Source organism: Grus americana, chromosome 3 (assembly GCF_028858705.1).
Source record: "Grus americana isolate bGruAme1 chromosome 3, bGruAme1.mat, whole genome shotgun sequence".
Classification (NCBI taxonomy): domain Eukaryota; kingdom Metazoa; phylum Chordata; class Aves; order Gruiformes; family Gruidae; genus Grus; species Grus americana.
Window position 1 is genome coordinate 120,628,881 of NC_072854.1, and position 15,556 is coordinate 120,644,436.

The window sequence follows — 15,556 nt, forward strand, 5'->3', positions numbered from 1 at the left end:
CCCACTATTCCACAAATCCCAGCCCTTTAAAATTGTATCAGTTATACAGTAGTTAATGTGTTACCTCCAATATTCTCTTCCTTACTGTCTGCAAGCTGAAGACTTGGATTTTTCATTTCTTCAGGTTTTTTTTCCCCCTCAGATCTCCTTTCCGTGATGCTACCCCCCATGATACTCATCTCAGGGAACCTATGAACTGAGCCTCTAAACCCACCCACTTAGAAAAAGTAAAAGGGAACTACACTGTGGAAACCAGCACAAGCCCCAAGCCTTTCCTCCTGCTGACTGTCCTACCAGTGCACACTAGAGAATAGCCTCTCTTTAGAGGCTCTTTTTTAATCCCAGAATGTGTTTCTGCGGTCAGCTTCCTTAACTTCACTAGTGACCACCACCTCCTGCTTTTTGCATGTGGCTTTAATTTCCTGCACTGACCTCTTTGCTAAGTAGATCTTCCTTTGCTGCACAGGGACTCCTCCTTCTACTGAGCTTTTAAAGAAGAGAAGAGTAAGGCCAGGGCCCTGACTCTGAGGAGGAACTAGGTCTGATGAGGACCAAGCAAATCCTGCTGTGCATATTTAGGGAAGCTCCATGCCTGGGCAGAGCTGGGAAGGGAGGTTAGCATTAACTGTTTCAACTCTGTGGGAAATAGCAGGACACATCACAGAAGTGGCCTCACTTGGCATTCAGCTGTCTTCTGTGTATGATTAGGGCTAAATCCAGGAGAGGAATTAGCTGTTTTCACATTAAGTAATGCTACCATAGCCAGAAATTACCTGGCTCCTTGAGGGTGGTGAGGCACTGCAAGAGGTTGCCCAGAGAAGCTGTGGATGCCCCATCCCTGGTAGTGTTCAAGGCCAGGTTGGATGGGGCTTTGGGCAACCTGGGCTAGTGGAGGGTGTCCCTGCCTATGGCAGGGGGTTGGCTCTAGATGGTCTTTAAGGCTCCTTCCAACCCAACCCATTCTGTAATTCTATGATTCTGTGATCCTTTGGTCACCTTCCCCAGCTGGTAGTAGCAGACTTCCGTTGCTGGAGTGAGACTGGTTTTCTTCTGGCCATCACCAGGAGCATTTGCAGAATCCACTTGAAGCTTCAGCAACTCAACGGGCTTGCTTCGCGTAGTGTCTGCAGCTGCACGAGAACATGCAGCTCCGGCCCCGCTGCCTGGCCTCCGCAACACCATCTTTAACCTTGGTCAGCCTCCAAATAGTTTTTCCACACAGCCCAGCCTGTCACCCTCTCTCCTCAGCAGCCAAGTCAGTCTCCTGCGGCCCAAGTACAACAAGCGCCGAGGTCATCTGCTCGGCCGGCTGTGAGAATCCTGCCTCGCTGTGCCCCATGGGAGCCGAGGATTGTTTCCCGATCCTTCCCATGGCCTCCTGGCTTTTCCCTCTGTGCTCACTGTCACTGCCACTCCTCGCCCTCCTGAAATTCTCACCACTGTGCTGCCTCCCCACCCCATGGTCCCATCTGCCTTCCTTCACCTGCTTTGCTACACGATGGGCAGCTTGCTAATGGGGCCTCAGCAAACCTCACCCTTGATGATTTCACACCTCACTGCTCCTCCTTTGGGAAGGAAACATACCCATTTTTCTTTTCTTTTGCTTCCCCCTCAGCCTCCATTTCTGTCCTAGTCTTTGTCAAATTCATGGGCTCGGCTTTCACCTCCGTACCTCCCTTCCTTGCCTGCTATTACACCGTGCTGCGTCCTTCCCCCTCGTCAGACCCCATTTGACCACACCTCTCCTAGTGAGCAACTTGACTCTAGCTGCCTTGGAGACTATTTATTTTAATAGGTATATCCCTTAGTACATTGGATTAATATACCTGCTTATCTCTTCTCCCGGAGATAATTTTTTACATTGTAAATTAAATAGGGAAAAGGAAGTCAAAAGCCAAAGGAATAGATTTATTTTTCAATGCTCTCAGTGGAAGGCCCCTGCAAAGGTACATTTCACAGCGCATATATAATTGCATGGATGATTAGTGAAACAGCTCGGGCAGTGGAAGAGAAGTAAGGCTGCTGCAAGTTGTCGAAGCAGTTTACAGGTATGGCTGAAAATCATGCAATTGCTGTTCTACAAAGGCCTGTCCTGTACACCAATTCATTTTCTTACCAGTTTGTTGGCTGCCGTACAATTTTGTTGGTTTTCCCTTGTTTCAGAGCACCAGCAAATGCACATTTTGCTGGGAGGGGTGGGGGATGCCCAGGCACATACAATTTCTTGTTCTTGTTGTTGACAACACAAGAGCCTGCAGGGAAACTTCCCTGACTCCTTGTGGCACTGACCTTCCCAGGGGCAAAGGGGTCAGGGTGAGGTCTTTGAGGTCAGGAGGGTCTCCTGAGTCAACTGAGGCTCTGGAGTCAATGAACAGAGAAAACAACTGTCTTGTGTTAAGAAATTTTTATTTGTCCTTTGGATCTGTAATGTAAGCACATAAAATTACAAGTGGAAGAAACATCATGCCACAAAATTGCATAGAATTTTTACAAAAATGTGAATTATGCCTCTGAAACAATCATAGATTGAGGAACTGAAAAATATGTACATGTTAACTGAAATATTTCATCCTACTTTGAAAGCAAATCATCAAGGACTAATCAATCACAGACACTATTAATACAATGTACAAGAGCAACACTGATTTCAAAGAAAGGCAAGCAATGATGTCCCTTTAGTTATCTTTCAGTGAATGTTTAGCTAATACATGAGCATTAATTAACATAATTATGAACATGTTAAATCTAAAATGTCTGGCCTTCATTAGAATTTTTAAAATTCTGTTTATACTGCCAAAACCAAGCTATTTTCAGTAGTGTAAAGATATCTGAAGTGCACGACCTAGTTTAATATAGACAGCTCTATTCTATACAGCAGAAAGTCCACGATACAGCATTTCCACACATTCAACACAGAACAAGGCAAATACATAAAAGGCACAAGACTTGCACATCATAAAGACCCTTTTTTCATTATCTTACTCTAGTTCAAGTAATATCAATATTAAATGATATCTGTTTCACTGAAATAGGTTGAACAATGCAAGATGTACAGTATTACACACTACCTTACACCTGCAGAAAGTGGCACTGTACAGATATAAAAAAATGCGAGTACAGGAAATGGTCAAATACAAACGTACTGTAAAATGACTACAGCTGAGAGTATATTGAATCCAACTGGTATAGTTAGTTATTTGTTTTGAAATTTAAATAAAAGGTTAATTGGTATTTGCCCAAGTTTCTTTGAAGACTCTGGTGAAGTCCTGGCTCCACTGAAGTCCACGAGAACGTAGCACTGAAATTCAAAGGAGCTAAGATTTTACCGAAAAGCCTGGGCTGTACAATGGTTTCTATAATGCAATAGTCTTCAGTTTTATTGTGAACACTGCTATCAGTTTATTCTTTTAATAATTTAGACAATATGTCATCTTTACTTTATAAAATGCAGCATTACATCTTGACTCTCTACGTTTCAGTGAGTGATTAATATTGATTTCAAAGTGCAAAACAAGGATTAACAGAGGATTCATCTTTCCTAGCATTAAGATGAAAGTCAGATTTTTGAATTTCATGTTCACTAATTTCATCATCATAAACCAGAATAGTTTAATCCAAAATATGATCTCCAAACAATGTGCAATTTTTCTTTCTTTCTGCTCTAAGTTTAAAAAAGAAACACCAAAATACTGTTTGTTTTCCAAGATTTGAACTTTTATATATATATATACACACACCATTATCTAACTGAAAACTTAAGCTTGACTTGTATTTTATTGCTTAAATTTAAATAAAATAAGTTACTTTAAAGTACTAAAATCCTGAGGGAATGGAAGTAACTTAACTGTTACGATGTATTAAAATGCCTCCCTATGTAATCTACTTCTTTCTCGGATTGCTTTTTAGTACAAAGTAAGGCCCGGATCTTGCAAACACCTATGTGAACATTATTCCCCAGGACAGCTGCACTGAGCCCAGCGGTGCGCAGGAAAACGCGAGTTTGCAGGATCGAGCCTCTCAACGCAAATCTGTGTCTTTTGAGTGAGTCTCTCCTTTGCCCTAAGACGCCTCTTTGCCATGTGACCGAGGGCAAGGCCTTTAGCATTATGCACTGGCTTGGGTACAAATAAGACTCCATCTGTAATGTTTCATAATTCCTATTTCTGTTAGTATGGGAAACCAGAGAACAGCATTTCTTTACCTTTTCAAATATCCTGACTTTCACAAAGTCTCTCTGTTGCCAATATAAACTTCTCAAAATGTGCTGTTACTTCTCTCATGCATATCATACAGTACGCTAACTTTGATTGTTCTTATTTTAAGAAGTCAGTTAAATGGATTAATATACACTTTTAAATAACAGTGATCAGGTTTTTATATTTTGCTTTTAAATTTCAGACCTTAGTAAAACTGAACCTCAGTCTTAAAAATAATGGAAGATTCTGTTAAATTTCAAATACTGCAGTCCTAAACATTTTATAATCCTATCAAATTCAGTAAGCTTAAAATATGATACTTAAAATCAATACTTTTGAGTCTGCAAAATATATATCAAATTTATATTCTAAACCTACTTTGATTTACAACACTAACACCACAAAAAGAATTTTATGATTCAATGACTAATTTATAGCAGTATAACCCAGATGTTAGCTTTCATAAAGATTCTCTATTCACGTATCCCTGAAACTTTTCATTTGGCCAAGAGACCACACCGACTTCAAATAGAAACATGCCGTGTGTGTATATAGACGGATGTGTGTGCACATATAGCTATATATATATACAAACATATATGCACTCACACAGTGTAACAAACACAGACGTACACAGACACTGACAATCTCCAGGCAGAGTTCTTCTCTCTGTTTTCCTCTTGTCCCCACAGTTCCAAGAATTTTCAGCAGCAAATATATTTCTTTCCGTGTGATAAACATAATATCAGGACAGCAAGCCACCGGTGCTTGCAAAGCTAAAAAGGATTAAATGTTTCAGTGCAAATGTAAAATGATGGTACAGCTGTCAAGGTGCAGTTATAAAGAAGGAAACAAATATGATTAAGTACTGTTATAATATTCTCTAGGATCTGTATTAGTTTGGAGCACTTTGCACTGGCACTTCAAAAGGAAATCTGCACACATTTGTCTCTGAACAATACACTGGTCTTCATTAAACATTCTAAACAGTGAACATGGCCAGAAAATTACCCATTGTAAACTGGCCAAAAAAAAAAAAAAAGAAAAAAAAAAAAGGAGAGGATGGTTAACATATAAATTTTCCCATTACAACTGCACTAAGCTTTAGAATAATAATAAGATGAAGAACGAGAATGGAGACCTTTGCACAATACTTTTTATAAAATGTTCCTTTTGGGAAATGTGCACTTGAATGCAGATTCCTCCCGCCTCCCGAAGCGCTTCAGCGGCAACTCGCATCGGGAAAGTGGAGATGGGCAGCTGGGGAGTGGTGCGCCCTGGCGCACTGATTGTTTCTTGGGCAGTTAAAAAGTAGTATCAAACACTTTTTCTGGATTATCTTCTTCCAATTCCTCTTCACTTTGCAGAGGTTTATGATTTGATTTTCCACTGTCAGATGCCAGGGAAGAGGGGGCAGAACTGTGGTCTCCATCTTCACTGATTTTCCCTTTCATGGCTTCCTGTACGAACTCCAGAATTTCCAAAGGCAATCTTTTGAATTTGTCTTGATATTCCTGGTCAAGTTCCACCTGCAACTACAACAAAAGAGACAAGCTGTCTTCAGTCTTATCTAATGATAATGCTACAGCATGGGGAACATGCCACACGAGGCAGGGGGTGGAATTAATAATGCATTTTTTGCATGATTCAAGAATATATTCCTTTCTTTTTCATATTAGTGCCACACATCCAATATGCCTATTGATTTCCATGCAGTCATTGCAAAGCTGAAGGAGCGTGTGGTCATTTGTGCGTGAGGCTGGTTTTGGATACCATCCTTGGGGACCCAAATCCTTAAAACATATCTAGATTTAACTGTATTGGTGTCCATACTCCCGCTAGCTTTCGCAAGACCTGATTCAAGTGCAGTATGGATCACAGATAAGCCTTTGGAAGAGCAAAGCATAATTAAGCTTCAGGTAGCTAATCACACATTAATCACACCACAAACATTGCTCTGAGAACAATATAATAACTTTTGCCAGATTTCTTGGGTTGGAGAAACCATTAGGAAAAAGTCAGTTGTCAAAGGGAGTCAAAGAGGGAGGGAGAAAAAGTTAAATTACATTTCTTAGGGCTAGATCATGGAAAGTTACGTTATCTGATTAATGCAGTATGTGTCTTGGACATTACTGGGGAAAAAGTATCATATCATCAACAGGATACAAAAGGCATGCAGAAAGAAATCTGGCTATCAGTCTTCAGGAAGCTGTGGGCCCTTTCCCAGTGTTTATTTGTATAGCCTTTGTTTTTAGTGCCCATATTAGGATCTGCACAATTCATTATTTAAAACACATTAATGTGTATGAAGGTTTCAACTGAAGACAAAGCCAATTTTTTCATCATGACCAATGTAAGCACGGCAGGAAGCAAAGGAGATGAGTTCCAAGCCAAACCCTGCTAGCGCTCTGTCCATCCATCCGTCCGTCCATCCATCCATCCATCCACCCACCTTCTTAAAAAGAGGGAGTCAGGTTCTGCTAACTGTAGCTGCAGCAGTTTCACAGTAGTTTCTTAGGCAATTGTATTTTGAGCTATGGTTTCTCCAGGAGGCATAAAGGTCCTATCAATTCTGATCCTTCAGCTCTATGCTCGAGCCTATCCTGTGTAGTTTCAAGTCTCCTTCACCCCATTGCAATGGCTCTCAACAGGTAATCCAATTTTTCACCCAAACATTAGGACCTATACTACTCTTACCATCCTTGGTCTATACACAGCATGTGACTTTACTACTACCCCTCCCTCTGAGCCTTTCCAATCCCATTCCCCATGCTTCTGTCCTGGTTTTCATCCTGCATCTCTGGTTTTATTTTTGTGAGGCCTCTTCTCCTTTCTCCTGATGTGCAAATCAACGTCCTTAGCTCACCCGGTCTAGTTCTACATTCCTTAATTAGACAAATTTTGCAGTTTTTCATCCTCAAGATCTAAGATCGAGCTTTTTCCTTTTGGTTCTCCTGCTAAAGCTCCTTTCCTACGTTGTTTCTGGCAATTTTCCTGCTGTTCTGGCCTCAGTTTCCCACCTGAGTGTCACAGTGCTGACAAACACAGAGCCTGAGGCACAAACAGTTCCATTAAATACACCCTGCCTCTAAGATTTTTGAAGGGATCCTCCTTTTGTCTCCATTTTGATAACACTTCCAAGAGTGTTTCTGATCCCGTGTTATCAGAGGAACAGTGCTGTAGCGTGGCTGGCAGGAAAAACCCACAAATGATGCCGATCATCCCTCACTGCCCAGCTCACCACTGGGGCCCTGGAGCCCCAGGACTCCACTCCTGCTGCCCAGTGACCTTCTCAACCACCGAGAGGCTACATCTGCACTGGTCTCTGCTTCAGAGTGATGGCAGCATGGCACTCACATAGGTCATATTGCAAATCCAAAGATGATGTTCTAGGCAAAAGCACCATCATGGTGCAATCATGCTTTTGGTTACAGTTCACTGCTAAATACCCACGCTGCTTAAAAAGACAGGCGGGAGGGAGGGGAAGACGAGTCCTTCTGTTTATTTATGACAATCACCCAAAGATGCCATCACAGTTAGAGGGAGATTTATGCCAAACGTGGGACAAAACATCCTTGGGTTAATCTGAAACAGCAGCAGTGGCAGAGGCAGGGCACGCCAGTGGGCCCCGAGCACACTGCACCACGCAACTGCCACCGTCTTTTCCTGTTCAGGAGTGTTTGCAGCCAGGCTGCTGGCTGCCGATGCAGATCCGCAGCAGCATCTGAGCACCCCACAAAACCAGTTGAAGTTCCTGCAGGGAAAGGGAGCTCTGCATACAATATTTTCTATAAATCTAGGAATCGTGGGAAAGGCTCCAGAGCACCGGAAGACAAAGCTTTTTAAAAGGGCGTGAATTTCTTTGTACAGGAGTGTCTGAGCCAGATTTGGCTGCTGCACTTCCCCACCTCATTGTCGTACATGGAATTACGGAATTTATAAATTTTGAGCACCTCACGTACAGAAGGAGGCATGTAAAATCAAAAGTCAGAGGAAGTCTCCTGGCTCTCAACTTCCTTCAGAACCTTGATTTGCTTAATTAGGTTTAAGAGCCATAGAAATACTTGAAATCCCTCAGAAACTGAACGTTATCTGAACCCAGTGCAACCATAAGCATGTTGTTAGATAGCAATTGTATCTAATATTCACCTCCTAAAGCTCCTCCAGTGGATAATCCCCCCTAAGTCAAGCATTTAATAGAAATGACATGAACCTGGAGCTACCTCTCTCTCTCTCCAGTGTCTCTAGAGACAGTCTATATAGATATCTAATCATGAGAAGGTTGAAGTTAGTTGAGAAGGAGCAGACAGTAGACAGGGAGGGTTGATTAAAACTGCAACAGTGTGTAAAAATTAGTTTTCTTTTTGGTTTCAAAGGCACTGTCAGTTCTTCCCCCTGCTCAGCTTCAGACGAGCACCTCGGAGCCCATTCCCTGACCCCAACCTATCACACAAGACTGCAGCTGCAATGAAGAGCACAACGGGTGGGCCTGGGTGCAACGCAGCCATCCCACTGCTGGACCTGGCCCCTTACTGAAGTCTTCCTCAGCGAGTCTGGGGCTTGCAAACCCACAACAGTCTCACAACACTGGCAAACAGCTATGGCACAAGGTTAAAGAAACAAGTTGCCCGCTTAAAACTAGCTGGCTCGAAAAACCCAGCTATTTTTCTTTTAAAAGCCTCAGTATCCTTCTATTAGACAATGACAACCATATTCTGTGGTTTTACAGGACATTATGGTTCTTTCACTAATGGAAAGCTGCCCTCCCATTAGTAGGCAGTAGTCATGTATGTCTTTTATTTGGCTTGCTGACGGCACAACAAAGTGCTATGTCAGTGTGCATGTGAGTAAAAACCTCTCTGTGCAATCAGGACCCCCCCCGACTCCAGCTCAGTGTGGCCTTACTGTTCAGTTTGCTGTCCCCTTGGGTTGCTTCCCATCACAAGTCCACCTACCCCAATTTCTCTGTTCTCTAGCTACTAAACAAGGTGACCTGTACTTTTTTTTAGGATTTTGGAGCCAGACAAGGAGGGGAAAATGAGACTGATGATTAGACGGGAAGATGATTATCTGGACCACTGTTCCCATTAACTCATAACAACCTTCTTCCTTCTGTTATCTCACTATCTTTTACAGATCCTCTGTCCTCTCTTTAACCCCCAACCAAAGCCACTTACTAATGTCACCTCCATGTGGCTTTAGTATCCATCCCACAAGGGGCTCGAAACATGATTTCTTGTTCAGGTAAATCACACTCCCATGTATTTTAATTACAGGAAATGAGTTAATACTTTAAAATTTGGAGCCATCATTATATGGTTGCAGCAGGGTCCTTGGGGAAATGAGATGAACATGTTAGTCACTCTTGACGGCTGTGGCCAGAAGCTCTAACTCTTGAATGTATGTATGCTTTTATCTACCCACCCTTTATTTTTATCCAACAGTGCTAGTTAAAAAACATCAGCTGATACATCAGCTTTACAAAACAGGTAAGTATCAGTATTATTATCCCCAAATTACAGATGGAAGGAGAGAAATTAAGCTTAGGTAGGGATCAAAGCTCAGGAGGTGCCATCCTCAGCTGCCTCTGATTTGAAAGAAAGCTCTTCTTCACTCCATTTATGTGATCGCTTATCAAACTAGAAATACACCAGCAGAGGCCTGGAACAGGCTGTGGACCACTGGGCCACCAAATTGTCCTGCTCAAAATGACAGTAGATACGGTGAGGCTTTGATTGTGCCTGCCCTGCCTCTGTTAGCTATACCCCACAAGGATTTCCACAGGGAAGCTGGGTCCCCTTTGACTTCAGCCAGCTGTTAGGCAGTAAGGGTGACCGAGGGGCTTGGGCTTATGCACCCTTGTGCCCCGGACGAACACCACTGTATCATTTCAACCTGGACTAGAACCAACACAGCCCCAAGCCGTAGGGACAGAAAACAAGCAGGGCTTTACATGACTAAGCCCATGCCTTATTGAGCAGAACTCCTGGAGGCCAGCCAGCTGCCCAGCTGATCAGCTCACATTCCCTCTCAATTCAAAGGGCTCTTCGGCATCCTTGGCTACAACCGCTTTCCAAAAAGGGTCAGTGAAAGGCCTCAGCAACCCTTCCTTGGAATGTGGGAGGTGAAAATGAATATGGTCATTCAGCTTCAAGCAAGGAAAATGCACTCAGGAAAGGAAACGGATGGTATTATTAAAACTATTTATAGCATTGATACCTAGCTGTTATTAAACCTACCAAAAATAACATAGCATAACATAGTGTTAAAATAGTGACCATAGCATTAAAAACAGTAACTGTGATCAATACAGAATTACAAAAGCAGAAATTGTGGTTTCAGACTATCCTGATTGAGCCCCTGTAGACTTCTGCATACTTGCAATGTGATCTAATGAACTTCTGTTTCTACCAAGAACAAAAATAAAACGATCACATGAAAAACGCAACTTGCTGCCAACACAAGTTACCAGGAGAGCTGAAGTTCACATAGAGTGTTTAGGTTAAAAAAAAAAAAAGTGTTAAACCCCTTAATACTTAATTATTCCACATTTGCAGTGTTTCCGTAATATCTTCTGAGTTTAGGCTTTGAATGCTGAACTCCTCTCCCGTCTCACTACCTGACATACATCTCATCCCTCTTTCCTGCATCAGAATATTTTTTTTTCCCCCCCCCCCTTTCAGGATAGTTTTAAGATAACTGTGGAAGCAAACAAGCTGGGCTAATGAGGTATAAGAATGTAATAATCAGGTCCCAGCAGTTTCAGATGCAGAGCAAAGTTAAGAAAAGGTTTGCAGTAGCTCAAGCCATGGGAAATAGGTATCTGCAAAAACATAAATGGCAACCGCAGCTAGAACCTCAGGTGTCAGGAGCAAACACCTTACTGTGTGCGTTAAAAACAACCAGTGGGCTAACATCACACACGTAGGAAATTTGGGAATGCCTCTGTGGGCTGGTGCTGTTGCCAGCGTCTTGTGAAAGTCTACTGCATCTACCCCCCGCCCCCAGCTGGCCTCCATGGCTTGAAGACAAGAGGCGGATCCGCAGCTGGCCGATACGTGGTACCGCTTCCATCTGACCTCCTCCCCCTCGCTTTGGCAGCCCAAGGGAAAGGGAAATTGTGGGGGAAAACACGTCCAACCCATCTCCCTTCCTGCCACAGCAACACCTTTGAAGCTGTTAATGCGAACACTGCTGCTCCTTCCCGTTCTAGCACAAAAGGAGCGTTTCGGAAGTCAGTAATGAAAGTGTTTCCCAAATAATTTTCCCTTCTCTTCCTTCCCCATACAGCTTGAGATACCTCATGCTTGGTCTGCACAGCGGTGTGACCTCGTAGCATCATTCTCTTGATGTAAGATCTCATGCCAGATGCAGTTAGTTATCTGATGCAAAACCAACCCACTTCCACACAGACTGGGATTCATTCCAGCTCACATGTTTTTTAAAAATATATTTTGAACTAAAAAATAGCAGAAGGGTCACCTCTTAAAAAGCATCTAAAGAATTAATCTTAAAACAAAAATGTTTTGATAAAGTTATGTATGAAATACAACTGGTTACACATTTTGGTGAAAAAAGCCCTACCAAAATGCAATTTTGTTGAATCAAAAACATTCATTATGGCCATATTTGTTTTGACTAAGTTATTCCACTGCAAAAAAATTTGATATGGCTCAAAATAAACTTTTTTAAGTGTCAGATTTTCCATTCCACTTTCAATTTTTCTGTAAGGCCATTTTTTTTAGTTTTCTGTTTCTTTTATCCCTCCTTTTAAATCTATCTGATTTTGCATTATTCATAAATACTTTGTTTTCCTGATCACAATCATTTTTGCTCTGAATAATACAGTGAATTATGAATGAAAAATACTTAAAATATCCTGGCTCAAAAATCCAGGTAAAAATGCACTCTAAGGACTAAGCAGTTTGGTATCTCCAACATCTGACATTTCCAACAGCAAACTCTCTATTATTAAGTTTTAAAAAAGATTTTAACAATTTTTGAGTTCTGAATCCAAATGTGAAAAATCTGTAAGTTGCATTATTTCTCCTTGAGGCAGACGGCAGCAAAATATCAAAATAATGACTGGTTTTGGTTAATGTATTTATTCACCAGTTGAAGCATGATACTAATTTGTATCCATAATTACCATGGCACTACCCACATGCTGTATAATATTTAATTCTACATAAACAGTACCTGCTCTTTTTGTTTTCCCGATGAGAACCTCACTTCTTCTGTGCAATTTCAGCAGAATGCGTTTTGACAAGAGCCAGTAACTGGTTACTACACAATTTGTAACAAAAGGGAGACCGCAACCTCTACAGGATATTTCTGTTTAGCAAAGCTCCCCTTTTCCTTTTCACATGCCACTGGAAGTGTTTATTTTCTTAACACCAGCGACACTGATCTTTTCACTGGTCAGAAAAAGTCATCTGAGATTGTGGCCCCTTGCTCACTCCTCTGTTTCTCTAAATCTGCTAAAGCTCCAAATCCTGCTTTTTCTTCCTGCAAATGTTTGACCCGTGTGCCTAAGGATAATTTTGAATAGAGGATTTGGGGCTTTTAAGACTGCATCAGACAACAAATATGCATAGTGTCAGCGACCTCAATTTAGCTTCCAAAATAGCACATAGAGGACTCCCAGATTAAGGGTACGGAGAGCAAGCAAGCTGCTGTTCTGCTGCTTTTCATTTTCAGAGCTTACTTAATTAGAAAGCCATTCTGGAGGGATACAGCATTAAAAGACATATGAGTAGCAAGAATTGTTAAAAGCAGATGGAGGCTCAATAACAGGGAGAGAGAAATTGAGGAACAGAGCTCAGGGATCAAGTGATTTATGGGCAGCAATTTTTGTTTAATTGGAAACAGAAGGAGTTTCTTATTAAGGACCATGTTATTCCCTCCACTAAGGAGCAGATTTCTGCTGGGAAGGCAAAGGAGTAACCACTACTTAGCTGTCCTCACGCCTCATGGCTGCAGTCCCTCTGCACACTCAGCGTGCTACGGGGGGCTGCCACAGACAGTGACTTGAGGTGAGGTTGATGAGTTTGAGGAGAACCCAGGACTCCTCCGCAGAACCTTTCCAAAAGCGATATACCCACCTCTGCCATGTGGAAGGATGGCCCCAAGAAAGCAGCTGTGAAATGCAGTTTCTTGGGAAGCTGTTTTTCCAGGCCTGGGAAAGGAGTTAACATCTCTACATGTGCCGAGAGCACCTAAATGCTCTCTTTTTCTTTTTTCTCCCAGTGACTGCAAACAAGTGTGAAAAGGAACATGCCACCATATTGACATTTGGGCTTAGCATAGCTACTCACAGACAACATAGCTAAGCATAAATGAAACTCTTCAGGTATCTGAGGTTTTATCTCATAAGATGCTGGAGTGTGTAATCGTTAAAGAAAACCTAAGGGTACTCAATATCAGAGATGACTCAGGGAACAGCACTGCACTAGACAGATGACAGCCAGTGCGGGAAATGTCTTTACACTGACCGGAAAGCTCCCATTATTGGTTCCTGTCCTCAGACAAGGACATCTCGGTCTTGGTGCATGCCCATCACTGCCTTTTCAAATAATGGCTATTTTGCAGACCATGACAAACATGAGAGACACCAACTCCAGGACTTTCTCTCCGCCAGCCCCACCCTGCACTCTTTTTCTCCCAGATGAAGCTCCCCTAGCTCTTCACACAAGGTCTAACACACCAAGCTGATATTCCATCCACCCTGCAAAGTCTCCATGCTATTCCCGAGACCAGGAGCACTTGCTCAGGAGTTGCTTTATTTTTGACTGATCCACTACTGCCACCCCTGCCTTCCTTTGTCAACAGGTTGCACGGTCTGCATACTGTCCTTCAGAAATTGCCCCAAGATGGGCTTGAAAAAATCTCTCTAACACCTGAAGCATGTCACAAGCCAAGGAGTCCAGAAACTGTATAGTGAGTTATCCTCCCTTATTCATATACTCCCCCTTCAACTTCCCCTGACTGCTATCTTCCATGTTTCAGCTTTGTGTCTCTTCCCGTTAAAGCTAAAGTGATTTGCTATGCCTCCCTAATGTACAAGTCCCCATATAAATGAGTCCTCTAATATCTGCTGTCTCAAGGCATTAGGTTGTAACCTTAGGGCCTTCATCAATCTGTGTCTCCACCTTTATTAACTGCAACTGCAATTATACCAATGGGGCTGTGAAGAAACCTGGGACCTGGGCTCCTACATTTTAACACTCTCATAAAGAAACTCGTATCTTCTTTCTGTATGGTAAACCAACGTCCATTCCAAGAGCTAATTAAAAAATAAACGTTTGAGTGATGAGATACCCGTCAGTGTTGCCCAGGTTATACGTGTATTACATATACATATGTCTGTTCTGCATCTCTGCTGAAAACTTTTGAGTTAGGGAAGCTCCTTACAGCAAAAGCCTGAATTGGTGACCTTTTCCTAGTTGTATTATTATTAGTAATTTCAGATCTCTTGCATTTTCTTTAAATGCAAGGGGACAATTTTCTTCACAATAACTTTGTTTCCTATTTCTTCATCAGTACAGCGGTTTATTCTCATGCAAAGCCCTGCTCTGTGCCTTGTAAGCTGTATACTTGGAATTACTCTTCTTTCTGATGACTATTTTGTGTAATTGTTTCCTTTTGTGGATAAAATGCTTTCTTAAGCTGTCAAGTGGTTTTTTGATGACTCTATAAATATGTGACCTATGCATCTCATGATGCATATGAATAAGGATAATTTGAGCTAACATGAATGGGAAAAAAAAAAATCTCCTCTCTATGAGCATGTATAACATTTTAAGGCTAGATTCTGCTCTTTTTTATTATCATTGGAGTAAGTTAGCTTCACTGTAAGCAAAAGAGAATCTGTTCAGTTTCAATGCAATAAATCTACAGAAACTCCACTGACATCTCATCTATCATCAGATACTGCCCTTAGTTTACTGGGGTGAATCCAGGGTAAATAACTCTAGTGACATAGCTCAAATAGAGCTTCTTAATTGGTCCTTTTATTAAGTGCTGTCCATATTTTGGATACTGTCTTCAAAACAAACAACAAAAAAATCAGTCATCCATTACCTTCTAACGAGTGATTTTTTTCCACTGCCATGATGCCTCCAAGGCATGCTGTAAACAGGCAGCTGACTGTCCAACAGCACAGGCCTTGGAAGAGTAGTGGTATTGTAACTCTCAGCTCAAGAGGTCGTAACAGTCCCTTGGAAACTCCTTTTAAATGACATCTTGAGGTTATAACAGCAACAATATATTCCAGAAATATTTCAAATCCCGGGTGGACCAGAGAACGCAGGACTCTCAGAGCTGCGCAGCATCATGGCAGCCGAGCAGGATGTCTCCAG

At 42.0% G+C, this 15,556-nt stretch overlaps 1 protein-coding gene across 4 annotated transcripts in view; it reads right to left on the reverse strand.

Annotated features, from left to right (window-relative positions):
* Positions 1–2,389: 2,389 nt before the first annotated feature.
* Positions 2,390–15,556, reverse strand: part of PLCB1 (phospholipase C beta 1) — a 396,670-nt gene continuing 383,503 nt past the window's right edge. Inside the window, exon 32 of one of the 4 annotated variants that reach the window (XM_054820497.1) lies at positions 2,390–5,731. In XM_054820497.1, coding sequence (XP_054676472.1) covers positions 5,501–5,731 — 231 coding nt within the window. In that variant the 3' untranslated portion in view covers positions 2,390–5,500. The remainder of the gene's footprint in view (positions 5,732–15,556) is intronic. The other 3 variants (XM_054820498.1, XM_054820500.1, XM_054820501.1) reach the window with 3 other exon arrangements.